The following is an 18052-nucleotide window of genomic DNA, read 5'->3' as shown; positions in this document are numbered from 1 at the left end:
ACTCAGAAACACAGCTTTTGAACCAGTTTAGCCAGCACTCATGCTGGGAAAAATATGATATAATATTTACTTAGTTTATAGCCTTGAGTATATCAGTTAAATTACTTTTAAACTAAACCAACAAAGCTTTTATTTGAAAATAAAAGGACTTAGAAATTAAACTGATTCACTAGAGTAGTAATTTGACAAACTTTTAAAGAAAAATTTCTATATGAGCAAGATTATATGTTACTCAAATATTAAACCAACTGAACTAAAAACACTTTTTCCAGTAACTGAAATATAGAACCTTTGATAACTTTTCCTTTTTCATAATATAGAAGAGCTTTAACATAAATAAAGCAAAAGGATGAATAATGATGTAAAGGGAGTTCTTTAAGCCAATGACTGAAAATACACATGAATGATTCTGATGATGTGTTTTGTTTGTTTGTTTGTTTTGTTTTTGCAATATGCGGGCCTCTCACTTCTGTGGCCTCTCCCGTTGCGGAGCACAGGCTCCGGACGCGCAGGCTCAGCGGCCACGGCTCACGGGCCCAGCCGTTCTGCGGCATGTGGGATCCTCCCGGACCGGGGCACGAACCCGCGTCCCCTGCATCGGCAGGCGGACTCTCAACCACTGCGCCACCAGGGAAGCCCAATGATGTGTTTTTTTAGTCTTACAAAAAACACCATCCAAATCAGAGTTAAAGAGTTTCTTGCAAACCAAACTCAGAGTAGGTTTTTATTTGATGGAGTAAGGACATATCTAAGAAACTCTGTCACTGACTCTATTTTTCTATCTGTAAATCTTCTGGTCTATCTTGCTAGATCTGCCCTTTCCCTGGCTCCACTCACTGGCCTCTTCCCAGTGCTAAAAAAGGCAAGATGAAGAAAAAGACTGAATCCTAAACCAGATCTCCAATGAAAACTGAAGGAAAATACAGAAATTCCAGTAATATCATAATACATGATACACTATTGTTTCTTTGATTTATTTGCTAGCAAGTCCCTGGTGAACACTACAATGGCCATTTATAATACTGCTTTTACTAGAAAGTGTCATATACTTTCTAAAGATTAATTTTTGAACTATGTTTCAGGAATGCACTGTAGTAAGAGAAAAAAAGGTAAATAGTATCTATACGTTTTGAATTTCTGAAAACTTATATTCTACCAGGTTGATACTCAAAATGCAAAATCCTCACTGTCTCTCTAGGAACTACTGAGTTTTCTTCTAATTTTTAAAGCAGGCATAAAGCAGTTTCAGCCTTGAGTTTCACTGATGCCCCCCCACCCATCCCAAAGTAGATGTCAAAGAAAATATGTAGATGTCAAAGAAAATATGTAGATAAGCTTGAGTATTAAATCTTAACGTACTGTTGAAGTTATTATGGAATAAGAAAGTAGAGAATCATTTTTGATCAATATGTTATAAACAATTTCAGAAGTAAGAGAAAAAGCACAGCTCTTTAACTGATGTGTGTAACAGCTGCCAGGGTAATATCTGGGGCCAGCCCAGGGATGAGGTTCTGGAATGTGGATGACTGTAACAATTTTGATATCTGTACATTCCAACCTCAAAGGGAGGAAACCAGGTATTTGAGAAATGTCATGTACGTGCAATACTGAATTTAAAATAGCACTGACAGTAATGGCTCTTGTTTGAAAATTTGTAAAGCTACTAACAGTTACGTAAGTCAAATAGGCTTCCATTTACTCATAAGAGAGAAGAGGAGGCACTTCAAAAGGCATTACTGAGTGGAATGCAAATGGATGACACTAATAGATATAGAAAATAAATCTGTAGTAAATTTTAGAGAAGAGCTTTTCAGACACAGAGGAGATGCGAAAAATTCATCTGGAAAAAGAGAAGCAGAAAACTGGCAACAAATTGCTTCTTCAGAATATCCAACACAACTCTTACGTGGAATAGCATGCCTGCGGTCAACTAAAATATTTGAGTATTTGAATAAAAATGTCTCTTTTTCAGGGTTAAGAATGAAACCAAAGCAACCTCATGGTGTTGCTCTTGCTAGAGCAGGACATCAACAGTGATAAACCACAATGGGCGTGCTATGTTGAAGCTTTAAAAATCATAGTTCCCTTGGGAAAATGGGCATCAGGTTACAATAAGACATTATTTACATGATACATTTACTGTTCTCAGAGCTACGAATTTCAGAAACGAACATAAAGGCTTTGTGACCACCTAGAGGGGTGGGCTAGGGAGGGTGGGAGGGAGAGGCAAGAGGGAGGAGATATGGGGATATATGTATACGTATAGCTGATTCACTTTGTTATAAAGCAGAAACTAACACACCATTGTAAAGCAATTATACTCCAATAAAGATGTTAAAAAAATAATAATAAAAAGAAGGCTCAAATTTAGCTTATGTGATTTTAGGGTAATATAAGTAAATTTTACATTTTTCCTGCTAAAACTGATATTGATTTTTTAAAAAAATAAATTTATTTATTTATTTTTGGCTGCATTGGGTCTTCGTTGCCGAGCACGGGCTTTTCTCTAGTTGCAGAGAGCGGGGGCTACTCTTCGTTGCGGTGCACGGGCTTCTCATTGCGGTGGCTTCTCTTGTGGTGGAGCACGGGCTCTAGGCGCGCGGGCTTCACTAGTTGTGGCACGTGGGCTCAGCAGTTGTGGCTCATGGGCTCTAGAGCGCAGGCTCAGTAGTTGTGGCACACGGGCTTAGTTGCTCCGCGGCATGTGGGATCTTCCCGGACTGGGGTTCGAACCTGTGTCCCCCACATTGGCAGACGGATTCTCAACCACTACACCACCAGGGAAGCCCCTGATACTGATTTTTATTTTAAAATTTTAAGTTATAAATTAAAACAATAAATGTGATTAGTTTTGTTCCTCAACTCTGTACAAAAACAAAGCAAGAATTTTTTTTTAACTTTACCCCTTTAGTTATATAAAAGACTGACTAATTTCATTTCTAAATACAGAACAGAAAGATTTGCATTTTAGCAGAGGAGAGTAGGAGGAAACATGAGGTGGCTATAAATTCCTGACACTAAAGGATTCTAATACTAGAGTGGGTTATAATAAAAAGACTATAGAAGCCTCTCTGCTAAGAATTTTTAAATGATCTAAGCTCTTATTTTTCCAGGATGAACTAGTACTATTTGATGTGAAGCTTAAAAACTAGTACTATTTTAAGAGAACAGTTATTTATAAATTACAATAACTACATATTCTTAGGAATTCAGTAACATGATAAAGTTCTAGAAGTCTGAACATGTAGAACCTTAATCTTAACAGTGTGAAAATACTTTTCTTGAAATTCTTTCTTTCTTTTTTTATTAGATTAAAATGTAATCATATTCAGTTTGATGTCAAATAACCCTCTGCACTTTATGAGGCTATGAAGTTTGGTGTGGAACACTGATACGATCAGGGTGGGTTTTGTTTGTTTTTGTGGGTTGTTTCTCCCCACTCCCCACCCCAACATTTTCTTTTGCAGGAGCTGGAGGGGCAAAGCTCCATATTTGAGGAAGACAGAACTGATAATAAGAACCCTTTATTTAAAGGCAGAAGTCTTAGAAGCCTGCCCTACAAAAGACCTGACCTTTGGCATGAGAAATAAGAACATGGGCCTTGCAGTCAGACAGACCTAAGGGCTTGAATCCATTCTCTAATCACTTCCCAATTTGCAAGGTCTTGAGCAAATGACCTATTTAAGTCTCAATTCCCTCAAATACACAATGAGAATGACTATAACAATACCATCACTCGGGGTTACTACAATGCTTACATGAAATTACATATGCCAACCACTTAACTCTGCAAGTGTCAATAAACAGGAGTTACTTCACCACTATAATTTCTCTGAACACTTGAAGAATCTTCCACGGTACGAGGCTAATCAGACCCTGAGTCAGCTTTCCAAGCCAGGTTTGATCACATCTGGTTGTACCTCCTAAATTCAGGGCTGAGATCACTAAGGAAGGGTGCACACAAACACAGGGTCACTTCCTAGTTCTTCCCCCTCTAATTGTCTTATGTGTAAACTTAACCTAAGAAACTTTAGATTTCTGCTCTCTCCTACTGAATATCATAAAGTACTACATAATATGTTAAAAAAAGAGAAGTTACAGTCTCAAACCATTATCATATGAGCAACTAGTGCCTCTTTAAAAGTTGACAGTGAAAAAGAGCTCTAAATTCTGAGGTTCCCCCATTTGTGGTTTTGAAAATTAAAATATCAATATTATTTAAAGAGTAGTAGAAAAGAAAAATGTTCAGCTTCTTAACAGGACTAATCTGTGATTCAGAGAAAATTGTGGTCTCCATGTTATCTTAATGAAAAGCATTTACAACCAAGATCTGAAGAAGCACCATATAAATATGGAATACTACCCTAATGGTAAGAAAATCTCTGCAAGAGGAGAAAAGAGTTAATACCAACATATCATGGATAGAGACAGTTATCCGTACTAATGCCAATGAGGGAAAAAAAGAAAAACAATACTTGAAGATAAAAGTGCAGAAGGGTTACTTCTTTGTGCTAATTTGAACAGTCTCTTTATACAGTCTACCAAATTCTTTATGGTAAAGCAGTGCTGCCTATTTTCTATTAGTCAATAACTGAGATGCTATTTACGCAGCAGGGAAGAAATTTTAAATATGATATATACTTGTTGCTTATGAAACAAAGGTATGTTCTTTTAAACACGTAAACTTTTGTACCTTAACCTGAGGTCTAGAAAGCATTAAGAAATAAGCTGATTTGAAATTTTAAAATGAGTATTTCCTAAAACTAGGAAAGTAAGAGATAATACCTACGTAGTACGATCTACTTGAAAAAATGATCATCCCTCTACAAACATGACAAACCTTACAGCTCAATTATTCAATTTTCTGGATAACTAAATAATTAACCACTCACCTAAAAGCAGCCAAGGAAGCATGTGCCCAAATGTAATATAAAAATAGTCTCAGTGAAATATTCTGAGTATTGCTGGGGTCAAACATTTGAATAATTGATTGAGATGTCCTTACCTCTTGCTGTGGCACAAGTTTTAGGATCAACAATTAAAATTACTCCAGATGACTGCACTTAGCAGTAGATTCGACAGGATACCACCGCTCAGCATTCCATGCAAAAGTGTGCCGAATGAATCATAATCACACTGGCTCAGACCTTATCCACCACGGGATAACTCCAAGTCAAAGCTTCACGGCACTCTGAGGTTCCAGCTCTGCTTTTCGGGCCCTGTTTCTGCTTTCAGCAGTTTTCTTGGCCCTGTTTCTGGTCTTTAGTCAAGCCGAGCAGCTTGTGTGTGCGAGAGCGCTGCTTGGAGGAACTTAATCCTCTCTCTCTGCACATCCTGCTTTGCAGCGCAGGAGAACTGCCCCAGCCCAACCACACTTGCAGAACAGGCTTTACCAGTATGACTCCACCCACCAGCTTCACACAGGTGCATATTTTCTGCTCAGAATAACACCACTATGAAATTGATATTCAGTCTTTAATTTTTTAAAAAGTCACTTACTATTCAGTTGTTTATATTTGCTATCCACATGGGAGACAATGTATCCTATAAAAATGATGGTATTTACGCCCAAATAAAATAAGAAAAGTAACTGATCAAGCAGGAAGTATTGTCTGTAAAAGGCTGAGTCATTAAACTGGCAGCAACAGGCTAGGAAAACATGACTTTGAATATCTTTGCTGATAATGAGCTGTGACTGTTTTCTACTTAGACTGGCAAAAAAAATTATCAATTTATACTGCCTCTGTGTGAAAAATTCTGAGATTGGAATGCACAATTTTTTAATATGCAAATAAAAAGTTTTAAAACCTGAAAAGTTTTTTTTGGATTAAAAATCCAGAATTGTGCAACAGTATAATTCAACTATACTTCAATACCAAAAAAATCCAGAATTAAATTTTCCTGATTATGACCTCCTCCTTTATACACTGCCCCAGTGTTAAAATTGTAGCTCTACTTATACAAACATTGAAAAGATTCATTATTTATACTTAATAACAGTACTGCACTGTGTTAACCCAATTAGAATTAGTTGAAGAAATAAATGAATTGGAAGAGATTAACGTATTTTCTGTTCCAAATGACTTTTTACTAATACCAATGTAAATTCATGTTCACATATTTGTTTTTAGTAAATAAAATAATGTTACACGTGCCAGACAGATTTTAAGTACTTTACAGATAGTCTTCATTATAACCCTATGAAGTTGATTCGAATACTATTCCCATCCTAGACATGAGGAAGCCAAGGTGGAGGATTAAGCAATTGCCAAGGTCAAACAAGTAGGAATTGTTGAATTCAAGATACCCAGGGAGTATTTATCATGCACAGTGCCAAAATCTGCTACCGATCAAATGTATTCATTCCTTCCTTTCTGATCATAGCTCTGAATAAAGAAGTGTTGATAACTGGTAGGCCACAACAAGAAAAACAATGAATTGATGTGATTTCACAGTGTGAAAGACCACAGAGAACTCCAGTGTGTGGCAGGAACAAAACATGTTAATTTTTACCAATGGAACAGCTGTGAATTTATGGATTTTGTTGAATAGGAAATGAGGCTCTTAAAGTTTATTCATGGTGGAGAAAGCAAAGCCACCCCTCCTTCTACCCCCTCCTCAGCACTGAAGACAGCAAGGGAGGGCAAGGGAAAGAGGAACGCGAGAGCGAAGGAAGGGGGAAGGGGAAGAGGAATCCCTGCTGTAGAAAAGCCATTTGGGGGAATACTCGGTACAACTTAACACATGAGCACAGAGAGGAATAAATAAATTCGACGGTAGTTTGCCTGAGTGCAGGAGAGTGACAAAATGACCCCCACCTGTAACCTAAAGCCTGCACTCCGTGCCGCATAAAAACACAAGGTAAGAATGAGTGTGTGCCAACACTGGTGAAGCTGGAGTGAGGTCTGTCAATCTAGTTCCCTGCATTGCGACAGTGCCGATTTCCTGGTTTTGATAATGTACAGTATAGTTATGTAGGGTGTTACAACTGGGAGAAGCTGGGTTTTGAGTATATGGGGCCTCTCTGTACTATTTTGGTAACTTCTGAGACTATAATTATTTCAGAATAAAAAGTTAAAAAATATGGCTGACTGAAAAGCATTATGCTCTGTCTTCTAAAGACTGCTGATGGCACAGGAGAGGTCACCTGTTATTTTTCTCTTGTAGGAGGTTATCCTGTGAAGGACTAAGATGTATCCGTGTGGGCAGCGGGGGCAACAAGACAACTCACTGGAAAGGCAAAGGCTACCTTCCAATCATTCTGTCATAAAAATTACCCGAATTATTCAAACCCTTGACAGTACGTCTGTAAATTCTGCCAGTTTCATGGCCAAAAACATATCCAGAATTAGATCACATCTCACTCCTTCCACAGCTACCCTCCTGGTCTGAGCCACCAACATCTCTTGGTGGGCTCATCACCACAGCGTACACCCACGTCATCTCCTGTCCTGAACACAGCAAGCAAGGGGATCCTTTACGTAAGGTGAGGCAGGTCACACAGCTCTGCTCAAAACCTTCTAACGTCTTCCCATCTAATTTTAAATGAAAGCCAAAATCCACACAGTGGCACCGGAGCCCCAAGGAGAATCTGATGCCCTTTCACCTCCAGACCTCATCCTATGTCTTGACTCACTCACTGCTCCAGTCAAACTGGCCTTCCCACTGATCCTTTAACAAGCCCCGACACACACTCGCTCAGTGTCCTTACACTTGCAGTTCCCTCTCTGGGAAGCTCTTCCCCCAGGTAACGTGCGTATCTCTACTCCTCATCTCCTGCGAGTCTCTGCTCAAAAGCTACCTTCTAATGAGCCTGTCCCCAACCACTCTACCCTCCTTTGAAATTACAACCCCACACGAACCACATCCAGTACTTCCTAACCCCTGTGCCAACCCCCCTTCTAGGCTTCCTTTTTCTCCAGAGCACTTTCCTACCTTAGTACATACGTATTGTGTTTGTTCGCCTCTTTCTCTCCCTCTCATCCCACTTAAGTACCAACAACAAAATAACAATGTTTTTGTCTGTTGTGTTCACTATTTTAGCCCTAGTACTTGGTATGCACTCAATAATTGTCTGATCAGTGAATGAACAAATACCAGAAATGATCAGAAATGGAAAAGCTGCTTTATTTATGGCAAGGATTAGATCGAGCCCACCCCTAGCACTGGCTAAAACATAAATGGGAGTTTAGGAAACATTTTTGATAATTACAGTGGACATTATTCTTGTTTATAATTATTAATCAACCGGTTTAAAACAAACACTATGTATAAAGGATACAAATTAATATAAAATAGAATATCTATCCACGAGCAAAACAATCTAAGTGAAGAAGAAAGACACACAAAAAGTGAAGTATCAAATTCAAAATAACTCATTGCCATACACTATTTCTAAGTGAGTGACACAAAGAATAGCTACTGTAGGCTGAAATGTAGTCCCTCGTTATTCAAAACATAGTCTGTAGGACCAGTATTATGGAATTACCTGGGAGTTTCTTAGACATAAAGAATGTCAGGCCCCACCCTAACGAATGATGGTCTACAGTTTTTAACTCTCTCTCTCTCAGGCAGACTGAATGCACAATCAAGTTTGTGAGGCAGCAGCTTAAGGAGCCTTTGTGAAGAACAGAGTAAGTCATCTCAGGCAGAAGAAAGGTCACAGGCAGGGAAAGGGGCAGACCCAAAGTATAAATGAGTGGAGAATAAGGAAACATGCTCTGATCCTGAGCAGAGAGGAGAAAAGGAAAAAGCAGGTTACAAAGATAAGTGAGTTCTCAGTATTTATGGAGCATCTTAAATTCTAGGCTGAAGATTTTGTATATAATTCTGGCACAAAGGGAAATCACTGAGGTTTTCTGAAGTCAGGGATTACAAATTAAAAGCTGTATTCTAAAATTTTATTTTAGTAGTAAATATTAAGATAAAGTAACTCTACAGGCATTAATTGTGCATCCACTGTGCACGTATCCTGTGGGGGAGACAAGGATGAATGAGACACACTTGTCAATTGTGAGGAGACTGCAATTTCGTGAGCAAGTGGAACAGCTGCTGTTAGATCTGACTTGAGGACAAACAGGACACGGGCCTAGGGAGAGGCGGGCCAGGGAGAGACAGGCCAGGGGGAGACGGGTCAGGGAGAGACGGGCCAGGGAGAGACGGGCCAGGGAGAGACGGGTCAGGGAGAGATGGGTCAGGGAGAGACGGGCCAGGGAGAGACGGGCCAGGGAGAGACGGGCCAGGGAGAGACGGGCCTAGATAGAGACAGGGCAGGGAGAGACGGGTCAGGGAGAAATGGGCCAGGGAGAGACAGGCCTGGGAGTGACAGGCCCGGGAGAGATGGGCCTAGGGAGAGATGGGCCCGGGAGAGACAGGCCCGGGAGAGATGGGCCGGGGAGAGATGGTCAGGGAAACTTTCATGGACAAGAAGATTATGGCCTGAGTCTAAATACAAGGAAAATTTCAACTGGGCAAAATGCGGAGGAGGGCATTTCAGACTGTAGGAACAGTCGGTGCAGTAGGAGCAGAGGGAAAGCTATGACACCACGTGGTATGTGCTGAGGACACAGAAACAGAGCCCAGTGAGCACAGGGAGAGAGAGCAGAACGGGAGAACGGAAAAGGAAGATGGCTGGAAGCAACACAGTAAAGTAGTCTGGAGGTATGTTTTATATGTAATGAGGAACTATGGAAAGATGTATTTTAATTAATTAGAGAAGCCTTAGAAAGAATGATGGCTGAAACAAAATCAGCAAATTAAGTAGGTTCCTATAAGCACTTCTTTTCATCTTCCATTCAACACATCTTTTGCCCTAATATCTCTTCTGTTCATATACAGAAATACCTTTTTATTTACTCTTGTTGTAATAAAACCAAAACATTCGTTTTTATAGAGAAAACAATAAATTTTACCTCTATTCAATGTTCCATGGTGGGAAAATTCTGGGTTTTGAGTTAAACAATCGCAAATGAGTGTAATCCATCTGGCGCACAGCCAGGGCTGCCTAGGTGTGGACAGTGGCTACTAGGAGAGGTCAGAAGACTTCTGCAAGTTCAGCTCTGAAAGCTCAGGCACAGCGTGGAGCTTTCTGAGTCTCAGTTGCTCCACTAGTTAAAAAACTAATAAGAACCTGCTGTATAAAAAAATAAATAAAATTCAAAAAAAAAAAAAGTGGTGTGTGGGGGACAGAAATACATTCCGCATCCTTAGTACACTGCAGGGCTGTATCGAGATTCAAATTCCCATTTAAATAACAAAAATACAGTATTCAAAAACTCTAAGGCAACTACAAATATGTGACGTTATGAATTTTCTGTTTTTCCCTGATGCAGAGTGAGAAAGTATTATCTTGATGTATCCCTTACCATGTATTCCGAGAGAAAACCACCCGGGCATTCTAGCATTTTGGAACTCTTTTAAGTCTTACATCAATGCCTCCTAGGGTACTGATTTTCATATCTGATTCTTAAGGTATTTGCCTCCAGAGTAATAAAGTAATGTGTTCAATGGGAAGAATATTCAATACAACATTCCATTTCAGGTAAGTAAAAACCTGAACCTTTTTACTTGCTATAGAGTGGTCACCTCATACTAAAGTGATGTCAGGAAACATGGTTACAGAAGAGCAAAGTGCTGGACATTCAAAGAAAGAAAATGGAAATAATCCAGAAGTAAACAAATGAAAACAAAAGAAAAAAAAACTATAATTAGGCAAAACTGCAAATAAAACAACAACAACAAAACACAAGATACTAGAGGACCAGTTTCCTAAAAGGATAACACAAGGACTTTTTAATTTCAAAATTATGCCACAAATTCAGGCTGTGTTACCTTATAAACTACTTATAAGGATTTCCTCAGCATTACATCTGATTACTAAGTCTTCCCCGAAAATGAAAGCCTCAGCTACTTCTATGTCTGCTAACAAAAAAATTCAGACAAAAATCTGTGATGCAAACTCTATTCAAGTGGCCATCCAGAGAAGCTCCTTTCCTCACCATGGTCCCATGAAAACTACTGCAATTCACTTGGTTCAGTGGTATACTGTGAAATATTTGCATATAGATTTATACCAACAAATAATATATTAAATAAGCACCTACATAAACTAAATAGGCCTAGTTTCAGACACTCCTGAATTTAAATGATATAACATAATAAATAAACATAAGTCGACAAAAAATAACAGCTGATACTTATTAAGTATCCAGGGGCTTTAAATGCCTTATCTCTAATCTTTAAAAGAATCTTGCCTCACTTCTTAGATGAGGAAATTTAAAATCAGACAAGCCAAATGACATGCATATGGACAGTAACACATGGCACAGGGATGAAAATTCAAGGCTGCGGCCTGTGCTCTCACCTCTTTGAGCTGCTTTTCACATAGGTATATACATTAAATAAAACATCTGCATTAAATCTGTTATCACAAAATATCTATTTTATGGGGCGGTTGCATTAAGACCCTAAGAAATTACCTATTTGGACAGGGTGGAGTGAAGGGTAGATTATAATCTATGTAAAGTAATATATGATCATTGTAAAGGAGTTAAACAATACAGGAGCAGAGGAAAACAATGAAATGTCTCTTGTTATAGCTACAATCTCATTCCGCTTTCCAGTCAGGTATGTATCCTTCCTGATCCTCTTCTATGAGTTTACAATGCGATTATACTGTTGCGTGATTTGCTTTTTCATTTAACAACACATCACAGAAAAAATCCCCTGGGTTAGCACATAGGCTTCTACCTCATTCCTTTTGAGGGTTGCACAGTATTTCACAGTATGGAAGTATAAAATCTATTTTGAAAAAGTAATTTCAAACATTTGTGTATTAAAGCAATATTGTAAGGAATATTTACCTGGATAGGAGGTAAAAAATGCAAAGTGACCAATTCAAAAATGACAAAGGACTTGAATAGACACTTCTCCAATAAGCACATGAAAAGATGCTCCACATCATTACATTTCTGTATAGTCACCATCTGGGTCAACAGAACATTACCAGCACTTCAGAATCCTCTCTCCTACCCATCTACTCACTCTCCTCTCCAAATGAAACCACTGTCCAAACTTTATCACCACAGAACAGTCTTGAACTGTAAGATTTTGAACTCTCTTTATATATATGGAAGTACCCGGTGTAAGTGTGTGCGTAAATCCGGCTTCTCCCACTCCATATTTATTTTTGTGAGACTCATCCATGTTGCTCCACACAGACATAACTCATTTCATTTTCATTGGTGTGGAAGAATCCACTGAATGAACATGGCTTTATTTATCCATTCCACTACAGATATACTTTTGAGTTCTTTAGTTTTTTGACAATTAGGAATAAGGTTGCTATGAACATTCTATACACATACCTAAGAACGGAACTGCGGGGCCACAAGGTATATACATGACAAACTTAGTAGGCAGTGCCACACAGTGCTTGTCCTGCATTACGCTTCCCTGGCAGTGTATGAGAATTCCCACAGGTTTACATCCTTGCCAACTTTTGGTATCGCTACTCTTAAATTTTAAGCATTCTGGTGGGTGTGTTTTTGTGAGTTAATAAAGTTTTTACTTGCATTTCCCTAAAGACTAATGATGTGGAACATCGTGTCATGTGCTTATTCCGCATTTTGGTATTTGTTGTGAAATACCTGATCAAGTTTTCACTCAATTAAAAAAATCAGTTTATCTGTCCTTTTCTTACTGATTCTTTACACACTTTGGTTACGTGACCTTTGTCAGATATATGTACTGCAAATATCTTTCTCACTGTGTGATTTGCCTTTTTCACTATCTTAATAGCATATTACAATGACACTCTGAACTTTAATTAAGTTTAATGATTAAGCTTCTCAGTTATTATTACTGATTTATGTCTAACCCAAGATCATGAAAATAGGTCATGAAGATATTCTACAGTATTCTCTTCTAAGTCTTGTTGTTTTACCTTTCATATACAGATCTATAATTCTCCATGACCTAGCAACTTTTATTGAAATGGCTGTCTTTTTCATAATGCTCTGCAGTGTATGAATCAAGCATCTATATGGACACAGGTTTGTTCCTGGACTCTATTCTTTTCCACTGTTCTATCTATCCTTGCATTAATCTCAGTATCTTAATGAGTGAAGCTTTAACAGTAAGTCTTGATATCTATTGTATTAATTTTCCCACTTTTTTGTTCTTCAAAACTGTCTTGTGTGTTTTGGGCTCTGCATTTCTATACAAATTTTAGAATCGATTCAGAATCAGTTGTCAATTTCTAGAAAAATCGTAACTCAAAGCTTGGGGCATTATCAGCAACTCTGCCCTGTTGGGCTCTGAACTCCATTTGTTGTTCCCTGAGTGCTGCGACATTCTCTACTCCATCAGCTGATACCCTAGGGGGCTAATGTCCCCATACACTGGGGTCACGTATCTGGATGTCCTTCTTCTGCTTAATCTTAGCTCAGTAATTGTTTACTACCTTGTTAACTCTCCAGTCCTTCAAAGAGAGCTTATATTTTTACATTTCTGTCCAAATTTTCTGTTTTCAGAGGGAGGGTTTGTCTAAATTCCCTAGTCCTTCATTTTTAGAAGCTCATGCTTCAAAAGTAAGCTTTGCTTTTCTTCTCTCTTCACCCTCTCTCCACCTTCCGCCCTCTCCCTCCCTCCCCCAAACCCCCTCTTTCTTTCTTTCTGGAAGAAAAGGTGGATAAGGTGGGAAGGTGGGGACTCCACCATGGAAATTATAAAAAAGACCAAATGTTGATCCTAGAAACGAAACACCTGATATGAGAACTGAAGAATTCATTAGATGGGCTTCAGAGAAGCCTGCACAGAGGGAAGAGGTCAACAGAAAGCACCCAAGCTGGAGAGAGGACCAATGAGCCAACATCAAAGACATAACTGACATGTGGAGGAGGAGAGAGACAGAAGGGCGCAAAACAAATATCCGAGGAGATTACAGCTGAGAACACTAAAAACGTGAAGACAGACACCAGTAAATAACTGCTGGGTAAATGCTGCACAGGATAAACACACAGAAATCCTCACCTGCTTCCTTCCTCTTCCTCCCACCTCAGCCTCACCTGCCATTCAACCAGAACCTGTGGGGACTGAACTAAATGCCAATTTCTTTGGGACAAGCGTCTACCTTTCTTCCTCTTTTCTTTCCTCTTCTTTTCTCCACCCCCTCCGCCCCACACACGTTCTTTTCCTTAAGGTACCATGGATACATGCTATCTTGGTCAGGACACAGTGACTCATTCATTTTATTTTTACATACACAAATAATTGGACATATGGAGAACACTAAGAAGAGCTCCAAAGGGAAGGTTTTCCCCATTGCCCTTGTTGTGCAATAATATAGGGAGCTTTAAGTTGCAGTCTTAAACTATCTGCATCTTTCAGATCTGGCATCTAACATGACAGATGGCAATGTTAAAAATAAAGAGAACATTAAAGTTATTTGTACTGCAGGCAAAGACAGTTTTAAAGTGTGAAACAAGCCTGAGGCTGATAGAATTCACATCATCCTTTTCAAAATGTATTAAGAAGGCACATTTTCCTATGCCAACCCTGCAATGCTGCTCACAACAGATAAAATACTAGCTTTTGAAGGTGTGCTGTCATTATGTATCATTACTAATTTAGAATTAACAATGCCATACAGGTCTATTAACAGAAACCGATTTTCTAGAACTGTCAATAACTGATTAACTTTCTCAAGTTTTAAAAGTTTTGGACGTTATCACTATTAGAAAATCACTTTCATATTCAGAACATGAGAAAGTATAATATTTGATTGATACAATGTAATATCAATATTAAGCTAATATTTAAAAACAGTACATCTCTGAGGTGAAATTATCAAAGATAGACTTTATAATTAATAAAAGTTAAGCTTACACAGCAGAAATACATAAAAATAATGCACAAGAAATAACAATAAATTTTTGATGTTGAATTTTAATAACTTCAAAATAGTGACCACAAAAACCCATGATCATCTCAATAGATGGATAAAAAGTATCTGACAAAATCCAACACCCTTTTGTGATAAAATCATTCAACAAACTAAGAACTGAAGGGTGCTTCGTCAACCTTATGAAGGGCATCTATGAAAACCCCACAGTTAAAAAGTTACTTAACGGTGAACAACTAGATGCTTTCTCCTAAAATCAGAAGTAAGACAAGGATGCCTGTACTCAGAACTTCTGTTCAACAATGTAACATATCCAGGGCAATTGGGCAAGAAAAAGAAATAAAAAACATCCAAACTGGAAAGGAAGAAGTAAACATATCTCTATTCACAGATGACATGATCTTATATTTAGCCTATCCCAAGAAATCTACTAAAAAACCTATTAGAACTAATAAAATTTCAGCAAAGTTTCAGGATACAAGATTAATACACAAAAATTAATTGTATTTCTGTGCACTTGCAGTGAATAATAAGAAAATGAAATTAAGAAAACAATTGCATTTACAATAGCATCAGAAAGAATAAAAATAAATTTAACAACAGATATGTAAAACTTATACTCTAAAAAATTTTAAACTACAAAATATTGAATGAAATGAAAGGTCTAATAATCAAATGGAAAAATATCCCACGTTCAAGGACTGGAAGACTTAATGAATACTGGCAAGAAGGTAATACTTCCCAAATTGATAAACAGATTCAATAAATCCCTATCAGAATCCCAGCTCTCTTCTCTGTAGAAACTGACAAGATGATTCTAAAATTCATATAGAACTGCAAGGTACCCAGAAAAACCAAATCAATCCTGAAAAAGAATAAAGTAGGAGGACCTCCCAATTGAAAAATTTACTACTAAGCAATGGTAATCAAGACAGGGTGGTACTGGCATAAGAACAGACATATAGATCAATGGAAGAGAACTGAAAATCCAGAAATAAACTCATATGTCTAAGGTCAACTGATTCTCCACAAGGGAGTCAAGTCAATTCAATGGGGAAGGAATAATCTTTTCAACAAATCGTGCTCGGACAACTGGATATCCAATGGAGTTGGACCTCACACCACACACAAAGATTAACTCAAAATGGATCACAGACTAAAATATAAGATCTAAAACTATAAACTTAGAAGAACACATAGGAGTAAATATTGACTTTGGGTTAAGCAACATCTTCTTAGATAAGACATCAAAAGCATAAGTGACAAAAGAAAAAAATAAATTGAACTTCATCAAAATTAAGAACATCTCCACTTCAACAGACATCATCAAGAAAACGAAAGACAAACCAGAATGTGACAAAATATTTGCAAGTCATATTATCTGATATAGGACTTGTATCTGGAATGTATAAAGAACACTTACAACTCAATTAATAAAAAGACAACCCAATTAAAAAATATATAAAGGATCTGAACATTTCTCCAAAGATATACAAATGGGTAATAAGCACATAAAAAGATGTTCAACATTATTAGCCATCAGGGAAATGCAAATCAAAATCACAAAGATATATCACTTCATACCCACTAAGACAGCAATAACCAAAAAAAAAAAAAAGTAACAAGGATATGGAACAATTGGAATTCTCATACACTGCTGGTGGAATTGTAAAACAGTGCAGCTACTTTGTAAAACAGTTTGGCAGTTCCTCAAAAGGTTGAACACAGAGTTACCGTATGGCCCAGCAATTCTACTCCTAGATATATACTCAAGAGATGAAAACATATATCTATACAAAAACTTGTACACTAAGTATTACATTATTCGTAATAGCCAAAATGGAAACCCAAAATGAATGGATAAAAGAAATATTGTATATCCATACAATGGACTATTATTTAGCCATAAGAAAGAATGAAGCACTGATACATGGATGAATCTTGAAAACATTATGCTAAGTGAAATAAGCCAGTCACATAAAGACTATATATTGTATGATTCCATTTATGTGAAATGTCTAGATTAGAGAAATCTAAAGACAGAAAGTAGGTTAGTAGTTGCTTAGGGCTGGGGGGAAGGGAGAGGATGGGGCAGTGTCTGCTAATGGGCATAGGATTTTTTTTTTTAAGTTACTGATGCCATATTTAAACAAGGAAAGAAAACTACAGCCATCACAACCACTAATGAATAAGTACTCACTGAGAAAGTGCTTTTATGTTTAACAAGTTTACCCAAAGAAGGGGGATTTAACAGAGGATAAAAATGCCTTGAAAAGAGACTGAGAATCCCACGGTGAGGGTAGAGAAGGGCAGAGGGAATGTAATACAATCAGGAGAAATACACTTGATTACTCCCTCCTCCTTCTAAAATCTTTTAGTCTTTGTTTTTATTTTCTTTCCAAAAATTTACATCACAATTAAAAGGTTCCAGATGAGGTATTCTGTAAAATTTGTCCAGATTAAATCACCCCAATAAAAACAAAAATTTCCAGTTTTAAATTTTTACCCCCTGTAACACATTGCTCTACATATCTGTAAAATACTCCACATACTTATACAGCACTGTAAATATACTATATAAATGACAACAAATGCTGTTTAAAATAGTTTTGATGTTCACAGGCACTGATAAAATATACATTCCCTTCATTTATTAATTTTCAGCTAATCATACTATCTCCGTGTCAATTCTTTAAACCTGGTATTTTCTTTTATAGTTTTATTCATTAATAAGCTACATTCCTACTATATAATTGTAAAAACAAATAATGACAAAGCTTAATGGAGCAAACAGTTCTTAAAATTGTCTAAAATTTTCAATGCATGTAAACCTTTGTGAAATGATCAACAGAGAGAAAAGAATATACTAAAAATCAAAGCCACATAAAATTAAGAGTGCATATTATGACAATAAATGCAAAGAATAGTTAGACAAGCTATGTGCTTGACTGGAAGAGAAAATCTGAATCTTTAAGCAGTTGATAAATAATCACATTCATGAAAAAGTGTACTCACCGGGTTTTGGCACTGAGTTGGTCACTGACTGGGGAACTTTCTGATTAATTAACTCAACACAGTGTCCAGGGAAGAGTCCCACCTAAAGAAGAAAAGCAGCAAAGAGAGGATTTTAAACCAGAGAACAGACCAGTG

At 37.5% G+C, this 18052-nt stretch overlaps 1 protein-coding gene across 7 annotated transcripts in view; it reads right to left on the bottom strand.

Moving 5' to 3' along the window:
- Positions 1-18052, bottom strand: part of ARHGAP32 (Rho GTPase activating protein 32) — a 267538-nt gene that overhangs the window by 51543 nt on the left and 197943 nt on the right. For 6 of the 7 annotated variants that reach the window (XM_033861803.2, XM_073807992.1, XM_033861805.2 and 3 more), the window contains one exon: positions 17918-17999. In XM_033861803.2, coding sequence (XP_033717694.1) covers positions 17918-17999 — 82 coding nt within the window. Of the gene's footprint in view, positions 1-5005; positions 5298-17917; positions 18000-18052 lie in introns of those variants that run through there. The other variant, XM_033861807.2, reaches the window with a different exon arrangement.

The sequence above is a fragment of the Tursiops truncatus genome, chromosome 8 (assembly GCF_011762595.2).
Source record: "Tursiops truncatus isolate mTurTru1 chromosome 8, mTurTru1.mat.Y, whole genome shotgun sequence".
In the NCBI taxonomy this organism is placed as follows: domain Eukaryota; kingdom Metazoa; phylum Chordata; class Mammalia; order Artiodactyla; family Delphinidae; genus Tursiops; species Tursiops truncatus.
This window is presented reverse-complemented; position numbering and strand designations above follow the sequence as displayed.